This window comes from Nuphar pumila, chromosome 15, assembly GCF_984573655.1.
Source record: "Nuphar pumila chromosome 15, dmNupPumi1.hap1.1, whole genome shotgun sequence".
Classification (NCBI taxonomy): Eukaryota; Viridiplantae; Streptophyta; class Magnoliopsida; order Nymphaeales; family Nymphaeaceae; genus Nuphar; species Nuphar pumila.
In genome coordinates this window covers 50,591,530-50,618,951 of record NC_143263.1, presented here as the reverse complement: position 1 = coordinate 50,618,951, position 27,422 = coordinate 50,591,530, and the positions used below count along the sequence as shown (strand labels likewise).

Sequence of the window (27,422 nt, the reverse complement as noted above, 5' to 3'; positions counted from 1 at the left end):
TTATACATATTTGATATTTTAAATTTGTTAAAATTCAGGACTAGATACAAATTAATCTTATTTAACCATGATTAAACAAAATAGTTCCAGTTTTTTATATATTTGAAATATCAAATAAATATATAAAGTTATAAAAATTTTCAGATATAAACTAGATAAATAAAGCAAAAAACTCTTTTTACAGATTTGAAAAATGATCTCCCGTTGGGGAGATATAACTCTTGCAAAATGAACTAAAAACATGAGCAACTCAAACGATATAGAGTGTGACACGGTCTTGGTTTTCAACCAAAAATACGTATAAAATTACCATAAAAATTGCTGAAAATTGATATGAATAAACTAGACTCAATAAGAATAACACCGTTTTTTACGGATTTGAAATCTGATCTCCGGTTAGAGAGATACGCCCTCGACAAGTTGGTCTTGATTCAAATAGTGATTTACGCGTGACGGCTATAGCGATTTGTAGAGTTATTCAGTAAGTCGTCACGCGTAAATCGCTATTTGAATCAAGACCAACTTGTCGGGGACATATCTCCCTAACCGGAGATCGGCTTTCAAATCCGTAAAAAGCGGTGTCTTTCTTATTGAGTGTAGTTTATTCTTGTCAATTTTTAGCATTTTTTATGGTCATTTGTTTTCTCATTTTGATTAAAAAGTAGACCCCTATTATTCTGCATTATTTAAGTTGCACATATTTTTAGTTCATTTTGCGAGAGTCATATCTCTCCAATGAAATATTATTTTCCAAATCTGTAAAAAGGCTTTTCTTTTTTTATGTGTCTAGTTTATATCTAGAATTTTTTATAACTGTTTATACATATTTGATATTTTAAATTTGTTAAAATTCAGGACTGGATACAAATTAATCTTATTTAACCATGATTAAACAAAATAGTTCAAGTTTTTTATATATTTGAAATATCAAATAAATATATAAAGTTATAAAAATTTTCAGATATACACTAGATAAATAAAGCAAAAAACTCTTTTTACAGATTTGAAAAATGATCTCCCGTTGGGGAGATATAACTCTTGCAAAATGAACTAAAAACATGAGCAACTCAAACGATATAGAGTGTGACACGGTCTTGGTTTTCAACCAAAAATACGTATAAAATTACCATAAAAATTGCTGAAAATTGATATGAATAAACTAGACTCAATAAGAATAACACCGTTTTTTACGGATTTGAAATCTGATCTCCGGTTAGAGAGATACGCCCTCGACAAGTTGGTCTTGATTCAAATAGTGATTTACGCGTGACGGCTATAGCGATTTGTAGAGTTATTCAGTAAGTCGTCAAGCGTAAATCGCTATTTGAATCAAGACCAACTTGTCGGGGACATATCTCCCTAACCGAAGATCGGATTTCAAATCCGTAAAAAGCGGTGTCTTTCTTATTGAGTTTAGTTTATTCCTGTCAATTTTCAGCAATTTTTATGGTCATTTGTTTTCTCATTTTTATTAAAAACCATACCCCTATTATTCTGCATTATTTAAGTTGCATATATTTTTAGTTCATTTTGCGAGAGTCATATCTCCCCAATGAAATATCATTTTCCAAATATGTAAAAAGGGTTTTTTTTATTTGTCTAGTTTATATCTGGAAATTTTTATATTTGTTTATACATATTTGATATTTTAAATTTGTTAAAATTTAGGACTGGTTATAAATTAATCTTATTTAACCATGATTAAACAAAATAGTTTCGGTTTTTTATATATTTGAAATATCAAATAAATATATAAAGTTATAAAAAATTTTAGATATAAACTAGACAAATGAAGCAAAAAAACCCTTTTTACAGATTTGAAAAATGATCTCCCGTTGGGGAGATATGACTCTTGCAAAATGAACTAAAAACATGAGTAACTCAAACGATATACAGTGTGATAGGGACTTGGTTTTCGACCAAAAATAACTATGAAATGACAATAAAAATTGCTAAAAATTGACATCAATAAACTAGACTCAATAAGAAAGACACCGCTTTTTACGGATTTGAAATCCGATCTCTGGTTAGGGAGATACGCCCACGACAAGTTGGTCTTGATTCAAATAGCGATTTACGCGTGACGGCTATAGCGATTTTTAGTGTTAATCGCTATAGCCATCATGCGTAAATCGCTATTTGAATCAAGACCAACTTGTTGGGGGCGTATCTCCCTAACCGGAGATCGAATTTCAAATCTGTAAAAAGCGGTGTCTTTCTTATTGAGTCTAGTTTATTCCTGTCAATTTTCAGTAATTTTTATAGTCATTTCATACCTATTTTTGGTCGAAAGCCAAGACCCTATCACACTCTATATCGTTTGAGTTACTCATGTTTTTAGTTCATTTTGCAAGAGTCATATCTCCTCAACGGAAGATCATTTTTCAAATCTGTAAAAAACGTTTTTTTGCTTTATTTGTCTAATTTATATCTGAATTTTTTTATAACTTTATATATTTATTTGATATTTCAAATATATAAAAAACCAGAACTATTTTGTTTAATCATGGTTAAATAAGATTAATCTGTAACCAGTCCTGAATTTTAACAAATTTAAAATATCAAATATGTATAAACAATTATAAATTTTAACAAGTTGGTCCTAATTCGGGTAGCGATTTACAGCGATTTGCTTACTGAATAACACTATAAATCGTTATAGCGATTTGCGGAAGACACTACCAATCGCTATAGTGAGATTCAAAAACACTATAAATCGCTATAGCGATTTGCGAAAGACCAACTTGTCACCCTGTTGTAGTGACATGGTTGTGGTTTTTGACTCAAAATTTGGTATCGTCAACTTAGGATTTAATCACCTTTTATTAGAATGGTGCTTGTGTCATTCGTGTTTCATTATAGTGTTATTGAAAATAAAAATAAAAATGCAACATATTGATTATGAAAAATGAAAAATTAAACTACATGCTCATTCATTCTAATCTAAGCATAAAGTAAACTTCTCATTAATTGATTTATTACAACATTTGAATTGATACAACAATTAAAAAAGAAATAACAAAAATAGAAAATCCTGCAAAATGAGCAAACTTGTTAGAAATAAGTGTAGGCCTTTATGGATTTTTCCTCAATTATTGAAAAATTGAAGAATACATCCAAAATTAGTCTTTCATGCCTCAGAGATAAAGAAAATTAATCAAAATAAACATATATGATGCATGATTTTGTGAAAGCATTTAAAAGATCATTTTTAGATAGATGGGAGTCTTAAACAACCGAAGTTTAGCTTAAAATGAATTCATGGACTCACAGCTCAGCAAGGAAGCACTCCTATTTTACAAAATATCAAAATCATTTCTGAAACTAGAGTTATAATCAAAACATCAGAGCATTAATTTCAGAAACAGAAAATTGGATTTTAACAGACAGGTTTCAGTAAACTGGATGTTGCAGAGGTTAAACAGACCTGATTTCTCTCAAATTTGAGGGAGAAGTTGCTTAACTCAATCAAAAAACCAATCCAATTTAAAGAATTGAAAAATCGATTTTGGTTTGAAAATGGCAACTTCGAGAAGTCACTGTTTCCAAACAGGAAATGAACCTGTTACAGAATTTAAAATTCTGTAACCAGTCTCGGTTTTTAACAGGTTTGAAATATCAAATGAGCATAAAAAGTTATGAAATTTTCTAGATATAAATTAAACACATAGAGGAAGAAAACTCTTTTTACGGATTTGGAAAATGATTTCTCATTAGAGAGATATGACTCTTACAAAATAAACTAAAAATTGTGTCATTCAAATAAGGCAAACTGATAGGGGTCCGGTTTTTTATCCAAATGGGGTATCAAATGACCATAAAAATCGCTGAAAATTTACAGGAATAAACTAGATTTCATAACAAAGACACCACTTTTTACGGATTTGAAATCGGATTTTTGGTTAGAGAGATATGACCCTGAAAAGTTGGTTCTAATTTTGGTAGCAATATACAGCGATTTGTATCGCAAATCGCTGTAGTGTTTAGCGGAAAACACTACAAATCGCTATAGCGAGGTCCAACAATACTATAAATCACTGTGGGTCTCGTTAGAGACCCGAAAACACTATAAATCATAGTTAAAAGACCGGGCAACATTATAAATCGTTGTAGGGGTTGTTGGAGACCTGAAAATACTACAAATTGTAGTTAAAACACCGGACAACACTATAAATTGTTGTAGGGGTCGTTGGAGACCTGAAAATACTATAAATCGTTGTTAAAAAACCGGACAACACTATAAATCATTATAGGGGTCGTTGGATACCCGAAAATACTACAAATCGTAGTAGGGATACATTAGAGACTCAAAAAAATCATAACAATGATTTGCTGAAGAATATTGTCAATCAAATAGCGATTTGTTGAAGGAGGGCTACAACAGTCATGATATGAGGGCCAAAATCAGAACATTTACAAAATCTGGATACAGGGTTCTGGTATTAAATCAAAATAAAATAACAATTGATCATGAAAATTTCTAAAAATTTACAAAGATAAACTAGATACATAAACAAAGAGAACCCGTTTTACAAAATTGAAAAAAGATCTCTCATTAGGGAAATAAAATTCTGACAAAATGGATCAAAATCTGAGTCGTTAAAATGACACAGGGTGACAGGGTTGTGGTTTTTTACCCAAAACTGGTATGAAAACACCATAGAAATCGCTGAAATTTGGTATGGACAAACTAGATTCAATTTAGAAAACAACCCTTTTTACGGATCGAAAAGATCATCCTTGGTTAGGGAGTAATCACTCCCGCAAGTTGGTCCTGATTCTGCTAAAATCCTGACGGTGCAAAATAATAGGTTCTGAAACTCAATTTTTAAAGTGAGACAAACAAACTCAGAATGATCTGATTTTTGGTGGATAGCATGAAGACATATGCATGAAGTTGCAGTAAAAAAAATTCAGATCGAAATGAGCTTCGATTACATATAAATCGATGGATTTAAAATATACTAGAATTAAAAGTATAATCTAAAAAGCAACTGAAAATGATAAGAGCCAATTGCACATTGAAAAAGAAATAACATGTTCCAATGAATCCGAGAAACATCTTTGTATTCTCTTATACATATCAACTCTTCAAGTTGAACGATGCTACAGTCAGTGTGCAGGTCAGTCTGTATTTTTTGGAGCAATGTAGGATCGTTTGTTGGATATGCACAGAAGTAGAGAGAGAAGGGAGAGAGAGTGAGAGGGTTGATGTTCATGGCCTTCTCCAGGGAGAACTCTTTGCCTCCCTTGATTTCTTTTCTAGAAAGAGAGAGAGGGTTTTATAGTGTTTTACGGAGAAATAAGAAAAAGACTTTGAAGAGTCAACATCATCCTCGACTTTCTGGATGGAGGACATGTTTGTCCTTTTTTTGAACGGAGAAAGAAGAAGAAGACTTTGAAGATTCAACATCATCCTCGATTTTCTGAATGGAAGACATGTTTGTCCTTTTTTGAACTGTTTGTTTTTTCTTTTTTGAATGAAGGGCATTTTTGTCATTTTCTCAAACCATCACTTTATAAGAAGAATAGCAAGAAAGGGTACTTAAGTCTTTGCAACAACACCAAAGTCCGATGCAAAGTTATGTCAACATACACGGGAATACGAGCCCCATGTGCTTGTATACGTGGTGCTCATTCAAAGCCCCGAACACAGACGTGGGATTCAGTGAATCATCGGGGGGGGGAACATACACCACCCTCTCCTCCAAATATCACAGTTTTAGGTGTTTTTTGTTAAATATGAACCGTTAGATTGTTTATCATGGCATATTTATTAAAAAATAGACTTTATTTTGAATTCATTTGACGTAAGAAAGTAAAGTGAATATTTTATCATCAAATTTTAGTACAATATCAACCATTGATTTTTTAAACCTCTTTAAAATACACATCTGAGTATGAGTATAAAATAATCAAAAACATGTTTCCTATTGAGTAAACAATGATAACACACGGTTCAGATCTAGCATAAAACACCTAAAATTATGATTTTTTAAAGGTTCTAACGGGAGCAGCATAATCCCCGCTCTCATAAAATCAGCAGGTGTACGAACTCTTTATTCTGAAATAAAGCCATTTAGACAAGTCTGAAGCCTTGGATCAATTTTTCTCTCTGGAAAATTGACTCAAATTTGAGTGGAATATACGCTCGATGTATTCATTGATGTAGGCCAGTCTACACCTAACAAGCAAGTGTACCAGCACTTCGTTTGAAAGGAAGCTATGTAAGTAAAAATGGACACAGCCCCAAAGGAGTTGCCATACTGGGGTTGGGCCTTAGCTGCCAGACGGGTGGTCAGAGTTCGATTCCTGCAGACACCCCCATTCCCCAAGCCAACATTCATCATAGGCCCTGGTGGTGAGGGTCCTAGCCTTATAGTTTTAAGCCATTGGCTATGTCAGGCTGATCCAGCGTGACCAGGTCTTTGATACCAAATGTGATTTCTTTGAGCAATAAATCAAAAAAAAAAAAGTGGAAATGGATGAGCAGCATGTCTTTGAACAATCTGTCATTTTCCTCTTCTTTAAGCCAATCCATCCTGAAAGAGATCTACAGATATCTTAAGTCTTAACTGATGATCTCTTGTGTGCCCTTTGCCGAGCACACAACAGCATTCCACTGGCTCCACAGCAACAGAATGCAGGCCCTACTGAACATGTTGTCATGTGATCAACAGGGAAACATAAAGGAAACGCTATCATCTGATTGGCCCAGGGCATACGAGAGATCAGTTAAGATATTCCTGGATCTTAGGCTCAAACTTCAATCTACCAACCGGGGCTCCGCTTATCTGGTAGGAGCAGCTAGTAGTGCACGTCACCTTCTGTTGGGACGTTGCAGGTTCAAAACCCAAAGGAACAGCTGTATAACTGGTAGGGGTCTGCCTAACCCCAGCTTGCCTTTAAAAAAAAAAAACTTCAATCTGCCCAGACCACACCATACCTTGATTTCTTATTTTGATTTCATTTATTGCGCATTTAATTTTGTTGTCCTGACGAGTTCTGAATGTGGACAATTTCTTAACTTGGGATCCAGAGATCTCTTAATTGACACCTTATGTGGCCCAGCCGATCACATGGCCGCATTGCACTCATCTTGAGTGGGGCTTGCATTCTGTTGCTGTGGGGCCCGTGAAATGCTCTCCAGCACATAAGAAAACTTTTGAAACCTTAGAAAAAGACAAGGCCCTCTCTTATTATGGTGAATAAGATAGTTGTGAGTGGGGGTGGTTGGTAAAAAAGGTAATAAAAGAAATTTTTTGCAGGTTCTCCTACGGAGCTGATGACTAAAATAGTGTGCGAGACAAATAATCAAATTCCATCCTGGCATATGGGAGCTTGGATGTTTGGAGAGAGAGAGAGAGAGAGAGAGAGGTGGGTCAAGCCTCGTGATGGCTGGGATTTAGCCCGTGAGCTGAAAGAGCCTTCTTCCTCAGAGGAACTATTAGACTCCAAAACGGTATAAAACGTTATTACAAAGCTTAGAATCTTCCAAGTTCCAACTGAAACTAGTGAAGGTGATCAAATTTGAAATCTTTCTGCAATCCAAAAACAAGGTTGTGACCAGTTGCATCTCTCTCTCTCTCTCTCTCTCTCTCTCTCTCTCTCTCTCTCTCTCCGGCAACAAGAGTTGATAAAACTGACATCTCGTAGCCGCAACTGTTCTTTCTACCAATTTGATAAAGGGGACTTGACGGCAGAGTAATCAGAGGGACATCGAAAGGCATCCGGGAGAAGATGGCCCGCACCATTCCGGAAATTGGAAGAATGTCCAAGGGAGCCTCGAGGCTCCTGCCATATTGATGGACGACAGAAAGTATACATCCGACCGGGAACATGGCTCAATAGCAAACCAAATCCAACGATATGTCAATACTAGCATACGAAGACTTTGCTTCCTATCGGATAAGCTCTTATTTTTTACCATTCATATAATTTCTGAAAGTATGGAATTTCTCACATACGGCCATGAATATTGAGAGATAGATAACGCTCCACCTGTTCCATGTCTGGAAGACAGGTAATCGTCCCAAGACCTGAATAACTAAAGCCGGACACCCCCATTACCCTTGAAGATCATCAAAAGGAAAAAAGAAAAAAAAATCCATATTGCCTGTAAGCTTCAAACACACATACACAAAGATATAAACATTCAGCTATTACTATCTATCTCTTCCATAAATAAATTCAAGTAAATGTTCTGTGAAGTTTCTTCTAGCCTTTCCATGGTTTCATCCACTGCACCTGAATTCCCCAAAGTTTGCATATAAAGTTCATCATAAGCATCGATATTCAAACCAGAAGCAAGAAAGAGTTCCAACTCATCAACAAAGTGTTCAGCCTTTTCGAACAGAAAAGCCACAGCAGTGCTGTGGATCAGCATCCTGAACTCTCCTTGTTTCTGTTCAGCTGTATCTTTCCTCCGTTCTTGTTGCATCCTGTATAAGATCATTAAAAGAAAGAAATGGAGAGTAGGATAAAACAGATAAAAAACTTGACTGTTCAGAATTGCTGAGAGCAGATTTCAGTGTCGGCAATGCTCAAGGAACAACTATCCATGAAACTTACAACTAGACAATTTAGTTCTCTTTGAATGAGCTGACCAAGTCATCCAGAACGACTCAAGTCCCAAAAACTTGAGATCAAACCCATGTAAATTGAGCAGGAGGCTGCCTAGAGGTTGAGGGGGTGGGGCAGAGTTTATGTCACCGGGATGGCAACCATAGGTATGGCAGGCTAAGACCAGCTCGACCAGGCCTCTGAGTTGGGATGCAGTTTCTCTATTTAATAAAAGAAAAAAAAAACCATGTAAATTAGAGAGAAGTCATCCAGACAAGTTGGATTATGTGGAATAGTTTTCTTGATATCTGGATTTTCTAGGCAAAGGTAAATCTTGCAATAACCACCAGGTTGCACATCTAGAATGCTTAGAACAATAGCTAGAAAGAAGAAAATGTTGTGCAGCTTATTAGATCAATAATTCTTGGATGGAAATTTGGTGAGCAATGTTACCAGGAGATGGCCGTAGGAGGAATGGCCCTTTTCTAATACCTTCCTTTAGCCTTAGGAGAACTACAGAGAGATTATCAAGATGGAAAGTGGTTTCCTTGAATTAGCAGGCCAGGCTGACCAGGTGAGGTAAGTGAGATTATAATTCTGAGGCAGTGAATAGGGGTTGACATTGCAAAGGGCGCCTGACTGGCCATCTGGTACAGGCCAGAAACACGACAATTTCTGATTAGATAAGTGTGGCCTGGCCTGGTTAGAGAGGTCTCAACTAGGGATGGCAGTGGACCGGGGGAAAGCGGGGCCCCACCCCGCCTCGCCCCGTTTGGACCAGGGATGAAGGGTATGAAACGGGGATGGACGTACCCTTTTCCCCACCCCGCCCCGTCCCCGCCTTGTCCCGTCTCTGCCACTTTTCCCCGCCTCATACCCGCCTCGCCCCGTTTGGACCGGGGATGAAGGGTATGAAACGGGGATGGACGTACCCTTTTCCCCACCCCGCCCCGTCCCCGCCCTGTCCCGTCCCTGCCACTTTTCCCCGCCTCATACCCGCCCCACCTCATCCCCGTTTGAACCGGGGATGGAGGACATGAAACGGGGATGAAGGTGGGGGTGGAGGTTAAAATCCATCCCCGTCGGGGATGGAGGTTCTAATCTTGAGGCGGGGCGGGGGTGGAGACCTTGTCCCCCGCCCCGCCCCACTGCCATTCCTAGTCTCAACTGGGATAGCAGCTAATCAGGCCAGGCTTGGCCCTGGGTTAAAAACTTCTCAATGATGCTTGTCCAGCGCAGCCTAAGCCTGACCAAAGAATACATGAAAACAGGCTCAGCTTGGTTGGGTCTTATTAGGCACATGCCCAAATTGAGCCTGATAGAGTTGACACAGGCTAGTTGTGGATCCACGTTTTTCGCCCATGTCTGATGAGCCCTTATGGGGCCAACCAGGTCTGGCCCAACATGGCCCAGTGTCCACCTTATAGGGCTAGCTTTGCTACCAAGATATAGCTAACAGCTACACTAATGACTCTTCTATTGGTATATTCAATTAGAAAAGTCAGAGGGATGCTGGTTCAGGATTGGGAGAGGGTATTCTTGTGACTTAGTAGGCCAGGCTGGCCAGGTGAGATAAAGTGAGGATGGTCCTTGAGCATGCAATGAGCCTGATAGGACAACCCACTTAGTCCCAAGTCTAGTCCATGTTTAGGCCTACAATAGGCTTTACAGGATTTCATTCATGTCAGGTATATGGGTCTTGTTTGTGTAGACCCTTTCCCACACCACATCTGGCAGGTTCGAATGCCTAAATAAACATAAAGGAACCAGAATTCTACAAGAAATTAAACATGAAAATGCACCTTCTTAAGAAAGACTCAAACACGCCAAGAATATGGTGAAAAATTATGTTCACATCTTCCTCCTGTACAAGTAACATAAACAAACATTTAGCTAATTTGAGTTGGTAAAATATGAACCAAGCAAAATAGATGTAAGAGACAGTGAAAGCACATCAACTTTACCATGATTTAACACAAAATCAATCATATATATCATGAAAGTAAAAGAACATTATGGCATCTATCAGCTGCATGGAGGGAGGTGGAAGGTGTGGGCATCAAAGCATGCAGAACTTACAATGGATCAACTGCAGATCCATTCACAGGAGTCATCAAAACAAAATCAAGAACTACTGCATGAGCTACAATTATGCACACAGGAGGATAACAGAGGTATAAGGACACATCAACATATGCCATGAACATTTTGGCCTAGAACATTTGGTCCGTTGCAAAATGAGGAGCAACAAGAGGTAAATTGTGTCAAATTTAGCCTACAGATCATGGGCGGGACTTGTAACATTGCTTTCTCAAATGCAACTGACAGGCACATAGTTTGTTTTGAGACAGTTTGCATGCTCCTGACATTACCTAGGTTGACTCTAGTTCAAGCTCTAAATGCTGACTAGTTTTCCCCTGACCATTGATTGTTTTTAAGACAATGCATTGCTGCAAATTGGCAGTTTTCTCATTGAGAAGTCTCATAATTATTGTATTTGGGTTGCAAAACCAACTCTATCAGTCCAGATTTTACTTATAAATCAATCATGAATTTGAGTTGTCAAGAGCACATTTTTATAATTATTTATCAATGTAGAGCACTTTGTAATTATGTCACAAATTAATTATAGCCGTAAATCAACAATGAAGAAGTATAAAATGTGGAAACAAAGGTAGTATGTAGCAATCTTCCTTCACAAGTCTTAATTAGCAGCATATCAGCCTACCACTTCAAAGATCATATTTGATCCAGCAAATGTATGGACAGGAGTCATAGACCTGAATAAGGGCCTGAAGCTCCCTCCTTAACCAAATGTGAAGCCACTGGTTATGTTTTAGATACTTGTGGGATTTCCAGTATCTCAGAAGATCAAATCTTTGATAGATGGCACCTGTTGGAGTCAAACCCCAGGAGAGAATAAATTTCTGAAATGGATTCTCTTGACCAAAATAACTAGCATAGTTTGAATGAAACATAGAAACCAGAAGTTGCATGATATTTAGCAATTGTATGACATTGCCTGGATCACTCCCATAGCATCGCAATCTATATTTGTGTGCATCCGATAAAGTGAAACTGCCAAAATCATTAATAAAGCAGCAAGTCATTGATAAGAAATTACTCTGCATGTTTGAAACATGTTATATATCATCATCATGCATATTTTTCTGAACAAAATATTGAGAATACTTGGAACTCAAACCTTGTCTCAGGACCTTTGCCAACATAATGTCGTTGAAAAGAGTTCTCCACAAGGCTATGGATTATGGATGAATTCTCAGTCTGCAAATAACCCAAATAAAGTAGCATTTCTAGCTAGGAAGCTTTCCAGTATATCAACAATAAGAAAATAATGTTTTCACCAAATCACAGCAAATTGTTAAGTTACCTTTGCTAAAAGAATAGAATCCCGTAAAGATTAAAAGCCTGAAAAACACTAAACCTAGCAACTGTGCCAAAGTATTAGCAAGAATGATGACAAACTATTACTGAACCTTTCATACATGATGAATTAGTGGAGACCACGGAATACTCCATTTTGCCTCCTTTTTCATGTAGCCTTATATACTAGTCATGTTGAAAACTTCATAAAAATTGGTTATTCCCATATCTGCAGTAGTATCCATGTGAAGGAATTGAGGTTCTCAGAACTTCGTAGCTTTAGGGATAGTATCACACACAGAGTTAGGTGCCTTCATAATTGGTCCTCATCTTAATCAGCATGAAGAACCAAACCAAGCCCATTAACAGACTCAGCACATATCACAAAAGCACAGGAGAATCAACTTTATCAAGGGAAAGAGGTGTAGTTTCAGCAAATATAAATCTTCCAATAACTGATTCCTCTAGTGATAAGCATGAACCTTTTCTTGGTGGAGTCAAAAGCCCGTCAAATATAAAGCATCAAGTGGCCAGCCCATCTAACAAAAAGTCCTGGCTCCACTACTGAATATGACTTATATCACATATTTGTTTTATATATATATATATATATATATATATATATATATATATATATATATATATATATATACATACATATATATATATATGTATGTGTGTGTGTGTGGTTTATTTAGAATGTATTTTAGGTTAAAATGTATTTTTATTTATTTTTATTTCTTGTTTTTATTTTATGTAATTTACTCCTTTTATAAGGGGTATTTTTGTCCACCTAGCTAACCGTTAGGCTAGATCCAACGGCTAGCTAGTTAGCCATTGGGTTAGATCCTATGACACATGGGTGCGGGTGCGGGCGCGGGTGCGGGTGCGGGGATTCGGCACTTCCAAAAAACCCGGGTGCGGGGGTGCGGCAGGGGCAAAAATGTAATAAGTAATATATATATATATATATAAAGGGGGTTGGGGAATAGGCGGGGTTTTTTTTTTAAACTTTGCAGCTGTCAGCTGCTGTCAGCAGCTGACAGACAGCTGCTGCAGTTGTCAGCAGCTGACAGACAGCTGCTGCAGCTGTCAGCAGCTGTGCTGACAGCACAGCTGACAGCTGCTGTCAGCAGCTGTGCTGACAGCTGCTGTCGGCAGCTGTGCGTGAAAAACTTACTTTATGCTAGTCTGTCAGCAGCTGACAGACTAGCATAAAGTTTTTTAAAAAAAAATTTGAAGCCCATTTGGGCAATTTTTTTTTTTAAAAATGGACATTAATGATCCTGGGTGCGGTCAACGCACCCAGGATCGAGTTGACCGCACCCGGTGCGGCACCCGCACCCGCGTCGAGTCGCGTCGACGCGGGTGCGGCACCCTCCTAGCCGAATCCCTGTGACATAGGTTAGATCCAACAGCTAGCTAGCTAGTTAGCCATTGGGAACAGCCCAACAGCTAGCTCTCACAACCTTCTCCTCTCTATTTTGTATAAATAGGGAAAACTCCTCTCTCCATTATGCTTCTCTTGAGCATTTTGTGGATTAATAAAATCATATTTTTTACTTTGTGAGTTTGGCCCTTTAGTGGCTTGTGTGAGCTCTTGAGTGTTGCCCTCTAGCCCTTGGTAACTTATGTCCATGTCCCTTAGTGGACTTGTGTGTGTGCACATTCTTTCCTTGTTTCATTACATGGTATCAGAGCCTATACACTCTTGATTCTATTGGTGATCTACGCGGTGATTGAGCTTTATCTTGGAGAACGTGCCAAAAGTTCAAATCTCTCTCTCTCTCTCTCTCTCTCTCTCTCTTTTACTCATCATGGTGGAGTCCGTGTTCATCATGCCCATCAAATTGAATGACTCGAACTATAGTACTTGGGTCTCTACTATGGAAAATCACATTATATTTAAAGGCCTCATCAAGTACATCGAGGGAGATTGTCCGGAACCTCAACTTTTATTCACAAAGATTGTGGATGGAAATGTGAAGTTCCTCGAAAAGAAGAAAAGATTGTTTCCACTCTTGAGTTTGAAAGAAGACACATGAAATGATGAATGAACAATGCAAAGATTCTTACATGGATTATAAGTAGTGTTGACGCTTTCATTCTTGATAGTGTAGCCCAAGTCAAAATGACCAAGAAAGCATGAAAATTCTTGAGACATGTACACTATGAAAGAAATGGCTCATTTGTAATAACTTTGTTAACCATAGATGCCAGAACAACCTCAAGAAGAAAGAGGAGAGAAGAAGGTAGAGGGGTTGCTACAAAAACGATTCCCAATAGGGAGATCATGTGGGAGGTTTCCTTTATATTGAAAATTAACATACAAGTAACATTACATATCTGCCCACCATCTAACATATTACAAGAAACTAATTACAAGGAACAGTATTAGAAAGAATAAAGAAACATTGAAATGTCATATTATACATATATTAGATCTGGGTATTAAATCCAGATCCAACTAAAATTATCTCTCAATAGCCTCCCTCAAGTTGTTCATGGTAATCACCATGGACAACTTTGATTTTAAATAACTAAACCTTTGCTTTGTCAAACCCTTTGTAAAAAGATCTGCTATTTGATTTTATGAATCGATGAACCTTGCTTCAAATTTCCCGTCTTTAATTTTACTTCTGATGAAGTCTTGATCGATATCTATATGCTTGGTTTTTCCATGATGTACAAGATTCAATGAAATCTTGATGGCACTCTGATTGTCACAAAATAAAACTGATCTAGGGATTGTCTCATCTAGTTCATGCAACAAATTTCTTATCCATGCCAACTTTGAAGCAGTTGATGCCATGGCCCGGTATTCAACTTCAGTACTTGATCGAACTATGGCCCTTTGTTTGCAACTTGACCAAGAAACTAGATTGCCTTCAACAAATATACAATAACCTGAAATTGATCTCTTTTCATTTAGGTCTCTTGCCCAGTCAACATCTGAATACGTCATAACTATGACAAGATCTTCCCTATGATCTCTTTTCTTATAAAACAGTCCATCACCCACGTACCCTTTAAATACATCAGAATTCACTTCATTATTTCCATATAGATAGGTCTTAGTTGATGCATAAATTGAGACACCTGGTTTACTGCATGCACGACATTTAGTCTTGTGCAGATAAGATATTGTAACATTCCTATAATACGCATACTCAATTGGATCACTATACAATTCTCCATCATTAACACTTAATTGATGATGTATTGGACAAGGAGTTAATAAAGGCTTGCAATCACACATACCTATCTTACGCAAGAGATCCATAGTGTACTTATATTGAGTTAAGACTAACTCATCTTTCTTTTTATCAACTTCAAAACTCCCAAGAAGTACTTCAACTAACCAAGATCCTTTATCTTAAAATGTTTGTTCAGCACTTCCTTTATTTCCTGAATATGTTTATCTAAGTTCCATGTAGCAATGATGTCATCCACATATATAAGCAAAACAATCATGTATCTCTTACCTTTGTAGATAAACAACGAATGATCAAGTGAAGATATGTAGAAACCATGTTTCTGTATTTTTAAGGGGAAACTCTCGAACCAAGAATGAGGCTTGCTTTAGCCCATATATTGCCCTCCTAAGTTTACATACATATTCAGCTGGATCATTTCATTGTATCCTTGTGGTTGCTCCATATAAACTTCTTCCTTCAAGTCTCTGTGTAGAAATGCATTCTTGACATCAAGTTGGTTCAGGGCCCAACCATGATCTACCGCTAGAGATAAAATGATTTGTATTGTTCTCATTTTAACTACATGACTACAAGTCTCCTCATAATCCATATTATACTCTTTTGCAACTAGACAAAACTTATACCCTTCAATGGTACCATACAGCTTATTCTTAATCTTATAAACTCATTTTGATCCTGTCGCATTCTTATATGGAGGTCTTTTAACAACTTTCCATGTTTGGCATTCATGCAATGCTCTCATTTCCTCATTCATAGCTTCAATCTATTTCTTATTCCTAATAGCTTGAGAATAAAAAATTGGTTCTTGTTTTTCTATCTGCATGATGAAAATTTAATGGTCTGTGCTGAAATTTTCATATCTCACCCATCTTTCAATTGGATGTTTAACTCTGTTTGATCTTCTGAACTCTGGTTGTGTTATGATTTCATCGCATTGGCTGACTGCATTTTCATGATTGTTCATGTTTTGGGATTGTTGTCCCACTTCAATAATGGTTGTACCTTTACCTCTTCTAGTGTAGACATGACCTTCTTTATATCTCTATCCATAGCTGCATTTTCTTCAACGATAATAGAATTTTCCCTTTGGTGTCCAACATTTTCTGAAGCTCCTTCTTGTTACGAGGAAATATCAATGGGTGTTGAAAACAATTCTACATTTAACCATGGTTGATAATATTTGATACTGCTCCTTTTTTCTTTTTTAACCTGTTCTCCAACAAGATCATACTCAAAAGAAGTCTTATCAAACACCACATTTCTGGAGATTTGAAGACATTTATTTTTGACATAATAGCACCTGAATCCTTTATAATTATCAAGATAACCAATAAATTTACAAACATGAGCTCTAGGTTAAAATTTATTTCTCAGAGACTTATCTATGTGAACATAGCAAATGCATTCATAAGCCTTTAAGAATCATAGTCAGGATGTTTCCCAAACAAAACATAACAAGGAGACTTATAATTTAAAATCTTCATGGGCAATATATTTATAACATGAACAGTTGAATGAAATGCTTTTATCCAAAGATATAAAAGAGCTCTACCAGCATGTAACATTGCTAAGGCACTTTCAATAATATGACAATGCTTCCTTTCAACAAGCCCATTTTGATGAGGGGTGTAATGTCAAAACACTCTTTTGTTGATTCCATTATTTTCAAGATAAGTAATAAATTTCTTTGAAGAATACTCGCCTCCACAGTCACACCAAAAATTAGAATAGGCATAGAAAACTGATTTTTGACCAACATGTGAAACTTTGTGAATATATTAAAGACTTCATGCTTATGCTTCATGAAATATATCCACGGATAACGAGAGAAGTTATCAATGAAAGAAACATAGTAATGACTACCAGAAGAAGAAGCATTAGGTGCTAGACCCCATACATCTCAATGCATAATTTCAAAAGGTTTCGAAATTCTTTCATTCCAAGAATTAAATTGAAATACATATTTGTTTGAAATTTGACAACTTGAACATATAACAATCGCAAACTCACAATCTAAGCTAGATTTAGGAATAAGTTTACTAGAAACCAATCTTTCAATAAAACCTCGACTACAATGAGCAAGACGACTATACCAAACATTCCCTTTATTCAAATAAGTACTAAACAAAACGATTGGACTCGATGACTCCAAACTAAGCATCAAAACGAAACCAACAAATTTGAATGCAGGATCTTTGAGGACATACATGTTTCCTAATCTTTTGCTTTCAACGAATATACTCTTCGTGCGAAGATCCTTGATACAAACAAAAGACAAAGTAAATAACACACACGAATTGGTATTATCAACAAGCTTAGAGATAAAAAAAAAAGATTTTTCTTGATGTTAAGAACAAAAAAGACATTGAAGAGATTCAAAAAACTAGATATGAGCAAGGGAATTGACATATTTCTAGTGTATGTGATAGGATGACAAGTCACATATCTACTAACAATACTATCATTTCCATGATAAGAAATCAATGTCAATAACTTACCATCATCACTTGTGATGTGATTAAGAGCCTCAGAATTAAGATACCACACTCCTTACTCATTATACTTTAAATTGAGACTTGCAAGGGCAGCAAGTAATAATTGTTTATCTATGAGCAGTTATCCTTCACCACTACTTTAACTACTCATTTGACCTCTAGATTGACCTTTGTCTTTGTTTTTGTATTGTGTTGTCTCCTAATTATACCTGGGATCATCTTTGAATCAACAATTTGCTTTAACATGTTATGGTTTCTTGTATATGAAACAAGTAGAAATATAATGTCGTCCTTGTATAACAGTGTTAGGAGAAATATTCGGTGTTGGAAGTATACATCGGTCTTATTACCTCCACAACCACATCTCCTACCTTCTATAAAGTATCCTCCTCTTCCACGACATGTGACACATTAGTAACTAAAACATTTTAAGTATCATTGGAGGTATTAGCATTAACACTGAGAGTCAGCTCATAATGTAATAATTTGACATTTAGATTCTCAAATGTAGGAAGCATCTCCAAATACTGCAAAATAGTAAAGAAGACATGGTAATTAGGACCAAGACTACAAAGAGCATATTGAACCATATCTTTATCTGAAACTTTATATACAGTTATAGCAAGTTGATCAATGATATTTTTCCTCTTATTGAGATACTCCATAATGGACATAAAACCTTTTTTCAAATTATGAAATTCCCTCTTCAAAAACACAATCCTGGACTCTAATATCTGAAGATACGTTTGGACTAACCTAGTCCAAAGTCATAGACGTGTGCAATCATCAGGCACTCCAATAAGGACCTTTTGTGACAAAAAATGAAAATAATATATGCAATCAAAGCATGATCCATTTTCATCCAAAAAATAAATTATAGATTTCTGACAGAAACAGATAAAATAACAACCTCATTCTCATCTGTATCATGCTTGATGACATATTCTGGTGAAGGGACGATAGGCCCATTAAGGTGTCCAAAGAGATCTTGACTCATAATAAAATGAGTTTGTCTTTTCCAAGTTAGAAAATTTGAATTCAATTTTTCAAAAACTAATTGGGGTAAAAAAATAAAGGATAGAGATGGTTGTGGATTTGAATCAATAGGAAAGTAGACCAGAATAATAATGAATACTCAACAGAGAAGGACAAAAATATCAGAACTCAAATGACCAAAGCTTGACCTACCCTTTTTTTTGTCGGTAAACACTACAGGCAAAAAAAAAGGTCTGAATCTGTTTAGAAACCCACAATTTCTTATATGAAACAAAATTTTATATCTAAATTCAATGGAATGACACGATGGTCAAGAGAAAAACGACAAATCAGATTTTTCTGTAAATCTGATTTCAGATATGCAAATCTAAACAGAGAAGGACAAAAATATAAGAAAAGTAATATCAGCAGCAGGTAAGGCAAAATAATGATAACCTCAAATAGGAAGAGAAAATAAAAGAAACAAGATTGACGTCAATCAAGAAACAACAATATAAATCTGAAAATCACATCAAGACAGAGAAATATGCAATCAAATAACAGCAACACAAGTGATGATTGGGGACGAAGGATTAAAGATTAATAGAAGAGATAAGAAAGAAGAAAGAGAAAAGACGAAGGGAAACTTGGAGAAGAAGCAAGGTATAAATACCCAAGATCTCTTAGAACTTACATCGATAGATCAAATTAATCGATCTCCTGCTCTAATACCATAATTAACTTTGGTATTCGTAGATGTCCAAAACAACCTCAAGAAGGGATAGGAGGAGAGAAGGTAGAGGGGTTGTTGCAGAAACGAATCCCAATAAGGAGACCATGTGGGAGGTTTCCTTTATATTGAAAATTAACATACAAGTAACATTACATATTTTTCCCACCATCTAAGACATTACAAGAAACTAATTACAAGGACAATATTGGAAAGAATAAAGAGAAATAAAGAAACAAACTGAAATGTCTGATTATACATATATTGGATCTAGATCCAAAACCTAGATCCAACTAACATTATCTCTCAATAATTGGTGGAACCTCCATAAGAAAATGTTGTCATTAAAATAAAGCGACAAAACCACCTGTGATTACTATAATGAGATGGCCCTTCTATGGATGGAACTTGTCGTCTTAGATCCTAAGTAGGAAACCACCGGAGTATTGAGAAACAACGCTTGTTCGATCTGAGTATTGGATCAAAATCTAATACTCATACCCAATATATAAAATCATGACTTTCTATTTCTGTTTATTTATTTCATTTTTTCCCATAAAGCCCTTTGTATTAAGTTTTATACATTGTATAGATATGGGCAAATATGGGAATATGTAAATTTGTAACTCATGTTTCAATATATATCAAAAGTCTCTCACATGATTTCCCCATTCAAAATCATCGGTACAACAACAACCCCAACTCTTCGTCTCTCAATTTTCTCTCCTTGTGACTGCTTTGGACATCGATTGATACCAAATCTAACATGGTAACGGCTTATCGGATCTATTGAGGTATGCTCTAAGAAATCTTGGGTATTTTATATATATAGATTACGACACATATACATATATATGATATATATATATATATGTCTACGTGTCTATCTATATATATAAATATATATATATATTTATTTTGTAAAACCCGGCAGGGGTATTTCTGTCATTTCACTTGTACACACATATCATTGATATGCTTTTTCTTTTCTTTCTTTTTCCATTATTCTTTTTCCTTTTTATTTTTTAGTTTTTCCTTTTAATCATTTGAGAGGGGTCCACATAGAGTCGTTGGACCCCTCCAACGGTCATAAATATGACCGTTGGAGGGGCTCCAACGACTCTATGGGAGCCCCTCCTTGGGTCCCTTGCTGTGTATAAATAAGGGGCACAGCCCCATGTATTTTCTAAGCTTCTTGTGAAGCATTCTATGAAGTGAAGAATATTTTTTACCTCTTTTTGTGCTTGACCACTTTTGTGGTTTATTTTGCCTCTTTTGTGGCCTCTTGTGTATGTGCGTGCTTCCGTGCTTTCGCTTGAAGACTTTGCCCTTTTCATTAGGCACTTCATTACATGGTATCAGAGCCAAGTTAAGAAGGCTTCATCGGATTCTACCTTGACAAGTAATACCTCTCCTCTCTCTTGTCTTATTAAGTTGTTTTTCTAAATGGCCAACAAAGATGCAAAAATCGATCTCTCATTCAAATTGGATGGGACCAATTAACGCATGTAGGCCGCCGCTATGGAGAATAATCTCAAAGGTAAAAAGCTTTGGGGTTACGTATGTGGAACCATTCCGGAACCACAATTGAAGTTAACTAAATTTGAAGGAAATGAGAAAAAAGCTTTGAATGAAGAAGAAAAGGAAAAGGTTATTCTTGATTATTCTTCTAAAATGGAAGATTGGGAAAGTGAACATGCTAAAATCTTAGCATGGTTCATGAATAATGTCGAGTTGAAGATTTGTGCAAACCTTGCAAAATTCAAAAAGGCTAATGAAGCATGGTTTTTTATGAAAGGCATGTACACCCAAAGAGACCTTGCTAGGCATTTTTTTCTACAAGAAAAAGTAAGAGCTACAAAGCAAGGTGATATGAGCATTAGGGACTACTATAGTGCCTTATCCTCTTTATGGGATGAACTTGTCCTTCTCGAACCACAATGGGAAGGAAAGTGCTATTGCTATGAGACAAGAGCAAATGGAAAAAGAGAGGTTCTTTCAATTTATTCATGGGCTTCGTCCCGAATTTGAACAACTTAGAGGATCTCTACTTCATAGGGCCTCTACCCCTCTAAGTGATATTTTGGCCGATTTATGTCAAGAAGAAACCCGTTTGGCCTTGAAAAGAGATGTTGATGAAGTGCATGCCGTGTCTAGACCCGGCAACAATGTAAGAACATATAAACCACCACATTTTTGGAAGAATAATGGTGGTGGAGGAAGAAAAATTATTTGTCATAATTGTAATGAATCGGGCCATATTCGTCCCGATTGCCCTAGATTCAAGAAGAAGGTGGCTTCCGTGGGGGAAACTCCACCAATCATCAATGAAGATTAAAAGAAGGATGGTGACATAAAGGAGTCCATCGCTCATCTAACCGAAACTCTTCAACAATTTATAAAGATGAACGCCTCTACATCATCCTCCTCACCTTCCACTTCCGGTGCCGCCATCTCCTCTTTTCCAGGTATGACCTCTTGGATTCTTGATTCGGGTGCCTCTTTTCATATGACTCCAAATGCATCACTTTTATCAAAACCAAGTCTAAATAAATTTAAATCATATGTATCCACCGCCAATGGAACATCTTTAAATGTTGAAGGTATTGGAAACCTTGAGAAAACTTATAACCAAAACAAAGAATTTTTTGTTCCCAAAATCCGAATTATTCCAAAACTTAATCTAAATCTTTTTTCCGTCTCTCAAATTACCGATTTTGAATGTAATGTCTCGTTTTCACCAACCCATTGCTATGTGCAGGATCTCTGGTCCGGGAAGCGGATTGGGCAAGGCCATAGAAGAGGGGACCTTTACTATATGGATTTTTTGTCTTTGCCATCTAAATCATTTTGTAATCACGTTCAATCCAAAGATATTGAGACTTGGCATAAGAGACTTGGACACCCTAGTATTTCCAAGTTGTACCTTTTCCCGTTTTTGGAAAAATTTTGTAATACAAATACATTTACATGCAATAATTGTATTCTTGGGAAAATTCACTCTCTTCCATATTCTCATAGCAATTTTGTGTCAAAAAGGCCTTTTGAACTTGTGCATTCCGATGTATTGGGACCGACACCCGTTATGTCCAAAGGGGGCTTCTCTTACTATGTTTCTTTTATTGATGATTTTACTAGATATACATGGGTTTACATTATCAAGAATAAATCAGATGTCTTCATTAATTTTAAAGAATTTCACGCTATTGTTCAAAATCAATCCCAACACAATATAGCCATTTTTAGGTCCGACTCAGGAGGAGAGTACATGTCTAAAGATTTTCAAAATTATTTTAAAACAAATGGAATTTTGCACCAACGATCTTGTCCTAAAACTCCGCAACAAAATGGTTTTGCGGAAAGGAAACATAGACATTTAATCGAAACCACAAGAACTCTTCTTGTGTCTAAAAATGTTCCTAAAAACTTTTGGGCCGAAGCTCTTCTTACCGCAACATATCTTGTGAATCGTATGCCCTCTTCTTCTTTAAAAAATGTTTCACCATTTGAAAAACTTTTTAAAATTACTCCTGATTTTAATAGACTAAGAATCTTTGGATGCAAATGTTTTGTACTTAATCTAGGACAAGATAAGTTGTCACCTAAAGCTATTGAATGTGTGTTCATTGGCTATGGTGAGAATCAAAAAGGCTATAGATGCTATGATATTCAAAACAATAAATTATATGTGTCGAGAAATGTAAACTTTATTGAAGATCAAAATGGTTTCGATATCCACACATCTAAGGAAGACATCGATTATTCTTTTCTATTCGACTTAGTTCCTAGGATTGAGTCTCCTGAGGCAATTACTTGTGATACTAGTTGTGATGGAATTTCACATTATAATGACATACCACAACATGAGAATACTTCCCAAAATGATATCAATGTATATACTCGACGGATCGGAAATGAACATCAACCTGCTATTGACAGATACTCTCAAGACTTCTCTTTAGAAGAATCTATTGATAACAATCCACCTAGGAGATCTTCTCGTACTAGTAGGCCACCACAAAAAATTGTGTCTTATGAATCTTTTTCGCCGAATTATAGGGCATGTCTCATGTTAATACATTCGTATTATGAACCTACCTCATTCAAGGAAGCTAAAGATCACCCACATTGGATTGAAGCTATGAAAATCGAATTAGAGGCTCTTAACAAGGCCCAAACCTGGAGCATTATTCCTCAACCTTTAGGAAAAAAAGCAATTGGGTGTAGATGGGTATATAAGGTCAAAACCAAATGTGATGGGTCTCTTGAAAGATACAAAGCTCGTTTGGTTGCAAAAAGCTACGCCCAAGAATATGGGATTGATTATGAAGAAACCTTTGCTCCCGTAGCCAGAATGACTAGTGTACGAACCCTAATTGCTTTAGCATCCATCAAACAATGACCGATATATCAACTTGATGTTAAAAATGCGTTTTTAAATGGAACTCTGTGTGAAGTTCTTATGGATCCTCCGCCGGGTCTTGAAATTGGGAAAGGTAATATTCTAAAATTAAACAAAGTTCTCTATGGTTTAAAACAAGCACCAAAAGCTTGGTATGATCTTTTTAGCAAAGTAGTTCTTGATAATGGTTTCTCCTCATGTTACACAGATACTGCTTTGTTTGTTAAATCTTCTAATGAATACATAACAATTTTGTTATTATATGTTGATGACATGATTATCACAGGTAATGATAAGAAAGGTATTGATCTTATTAAAAACATTCTTAAGAAAAATTTTGATATGTCTGATCTGGGTTTTCTAAGATATTTCTTAGGAATTGAAGTTGCATACTCCCCCAAGGGGTGTAATGAAAAGAGGCGGAAGCACCAATAGGGCCAAGAACACAAACACCAAATGTGCACACACAAAAACTCAAGAATATAGAAAATGACTTAAAGTCATAAGTTGGATTTATTGAAGAAAGGAAGAGAGGGGTGTAAAAACCCATACATTTACAAGGGGGAACCTCCTCCTTTTATAGAGGAGGAGAGCACTTTAGAAGGACCATAAAGGGGGCTCCCTTCTAGTCGTTGGGAGCCCCAACGGTCATAAATATGACTGTTGGGGCCCCAACGACTAGATGGGTGGGGCCCCTTTATGGTTCCAAAAAGCAAAAAACAGAAAATAAAAAAGGAAAAAGAAAAAGGGGAAAAAAGAAAGAAAAGTAAAAAACAAAAAATACATATGAAATTACCAAAACACCCCTATCGGGTTTTTGGTTTATATAAAACAGGAAAAAGCTATATAATTATGTATATATACATATATACGTATATATACTTATATATATATACTAATGTATATATATAAGTATATGTATATAGATATATATTTATATATACATAATTTAACATGCCCCCTCAAACTTTACGGGGAAAAGACCGAAAGTTTGCCAAGAAAAAACATGAATCATGGAGTTGGGAGTGCCTTGGTGAAGAAGTCAGCTAGTTGATACTCTGAAGTGACATATGGCAATGTGATGGTCCCTTTGAGATATTCGTCTCAAACATAATGGCAATCCATTTCGATATGCTTGGTCCGCTCATGAAAGGTGTGATTGCTGGCAATGTATATCGCACTCTTGTTATCACAACAGAGCTTCGTGGGAGTGGAAATGGGAACGCCCATGTCACCAAGAAGACTTCTGAGCCACACAATCTCCATAGTTGTCATCGCCATAGCCCGATATTCAGCTTCAGTAGATGATAAGGAAACCTTCTGCTGCTTCTTGCATCTCCACGAGATGAGAGATTCACCTAAAAAAATGCAAAGACCCGTAATTGAGATCCGATCATTGGGATTTCCTCCCCAGTCAGCATCAGTAAAAGCAGTCAATTCAAGAGATGAGGAAGAGGATAAGAAGAGTCCCTTGGAGATGGTATTTTTGATATATCGCACAATTCTCATTACGGTCGCCATATGAACCGTAGTAGGAGCGTGCTGAAATTGGCTCGCTGCATGAACCGCATGAGCTATGTCTGGACGTGTGATGGATAGATAGGTGAGAGATCCAATTAATTGACGGTAGGGGGTTGGATCTTCAAGAAGAACACCATCTTCAAGTCTTAGTTTCGCATTGATAACTTCAGGAGTCTCCACTTTCTTTTCATCATATATTCCTGATTTGGTACAAATTTCTGCAGCTAACTTCATTTGAGATAAGATGTACCCACGTGCTGAATAAGCCACTTCGATTCCTAAAAAATATCTCAAATAACCAAGGTCAGACATATCAAAAGTATCTTTTAACATAGACTTAACATCATTTACTCCCTTTTTGTCATTCCCAGTGATGATCATATCATCAACGTACAGCAGAAGCATAATAATGGAGTCATCTGTCCTTTTGACAAAAAGAGCAGTGTCAGTATAACAAGAAGAAAAACCTAAATTGATTAATACATTACTAAACCTGTCATACCAAGCTTTAGGAGCTTGCTTAAGTCCATATAAAGCCTTTTTTAATTTTAAAACTTTTCCATTTAAATTCATACCTGGAGGTGGTTTCATATAAACTTCTTCATTTAAATTACCATTCAAGAAGGCATTTTTAACATCAAGTTGAAAGATGGGCCATTTTTTAACAGAAGCTATAGCAATAAGGGCTCGAACACTAGTCATTCGAGCAACTGGAGCAAAAGTTTCATCATAGTCTATCCCATACTCTTGGGCATAACCTTTGGCTACCAACCTAGCCTTATATCTTTCTAATGAACCATCACTCTTAGTTTTTACTTTAAACACCCATCTACATCCAATGGGTTTCTTGCCATTGGGAGGATCAATGATTTCCCAAGTTTGTGTCTTTTTAAGGGCATTAAGTTCAAGCTCCATAGCTTCATTCCAATGAGCATATTGTTTAGCATCATTGTAATGAGATGGTTCATGAAAGGAGTGAAGAGCAAGAAGACATGCTCGATAATTAGGGGAAAAATAGTCATAAGAAACAAATCTATTTGGAATCTTAGGAATGCGATTTGATCTTCTTTGAGAGGTTTCTTCTATCGACTCACTTTGAGAAAATCTTTCAAGGGCACAAGGAGGATTTCTTTCATTCCTTCTAGAGTAGACTTGTATTTGTCTTGAAGCATTTTCTTCTAAGTTTTGGTCATTATTTGGATGTTCAACAAGATCTTCATTAAGAGGTTCATTAAGATCAATATGATCATCTATGATGTTTTCTTGAGGTAACAAGTCAAATAAAAAGGAATAGTCAATATTTTCATTTGGTTGATGCGAAAAACCATTTTCTTCTTCGAGGAATGTGACATCTTTTGAGATATAAAGTTTATTCTTAATTATGTCAAAACATATATATCCTTTTTGTTTTTCGCCATATCCCAAAAAAATACATTCAATAGCCCTAGGAGAAAGTTTATCATTTTTGCGAGTTAAAACAAAGCATTTACATCCAAAAATTCTTAATCTTTTATAATCGGGAGACATTGTAAAGTTTTTCAAATGGAGAAAGATTTTTCAAAGAGAATGAAGGGATTCTATTGATGAGATATGTTGAAGTTAGAACCGCTTCGGCCCAAAAGGATTTTGGGATATTTTTTGAAATCAATAATGTTCTTGTAGTTTCTATTATGTGTCTATGATTTTTTTCCGCAAGACCATTTTGTTGCGGAGTGTTGGGACAAGAACGTTGATGACAAATTCCATTTTCTTTTAAGTAATTTTGAAAATCATTAGACATATATTCACCTCCCGAATCGGACCTAAGAATAGATAGATTTCCCAAAAATTGATTTTTAACCATTGCATGAAATTCTTTAAAGAAAGAGAAAACTTCAGATTTGCGACTTAGGAAGTATATCCACGTAAATCTAGTGAAGTCATCAATAAAGACCACATAATACGAAAAACCTCCTTTAGATAAAATTGGGGAAGGTCCCCACACATCGGAATGAACAAGTTCAAATGGCCGAGTGGTAAAATAACTTCTTTGAGGAAACGGAGTAACTTTAGATTTCCCAAAAATGCAATCTTTACAAGTCATGTGATTGTCTTTACAAGTATTGTTCAAAAAAGGGAAGAGAGACATTTTTACA

At 36.2% G+C, this 27,422-nt stretch overlaps 1 protein-coding gene across 1 annotated transcript in view; it reads right to left on the bottom strand.

The window, feature by feature from the left end:
• Nucleotides 1-8,096: 8,096 nt before the first annotated feature.
• LOC149815385 (RING/U-box superfamily protein) overlaps nucleotides 8,097-27,422 on the bottom strand; it is a 33,878-nt gene continuing 14,552 nt past the window's right edge. The window contains exons 4-8 of the mRNA XM_089989303.1: nucleotides 11,768-11,847; nucleotides 11,585-11,640; nucleotides 11,343-11,455; nucleotides 10,365-10,426; nucleotides 8,097-8,441 (exon numbers count right to left, since the gene is read on the bottom strand). Of these exons, the coding sequence (XP_089845429.1) occupies nucleotides 8,156-8,441; nucleotides 10,365-10,426; nucleotides 11,343-11,455; nucleotides 11,585-11,640; nucleotides 11,768-11,847 (597 nt within the window). The 3' untranslated portion in view covers nucleotides 8,097-8,155. The remainder of the gene's footprint in view (nucleotides 8,442-10,364; nucleotides 10,427-11,342; nucleotides 11,456-11,584; nucleotides 11,641-11,767; nucleotides 11,848-27,422) is intronic.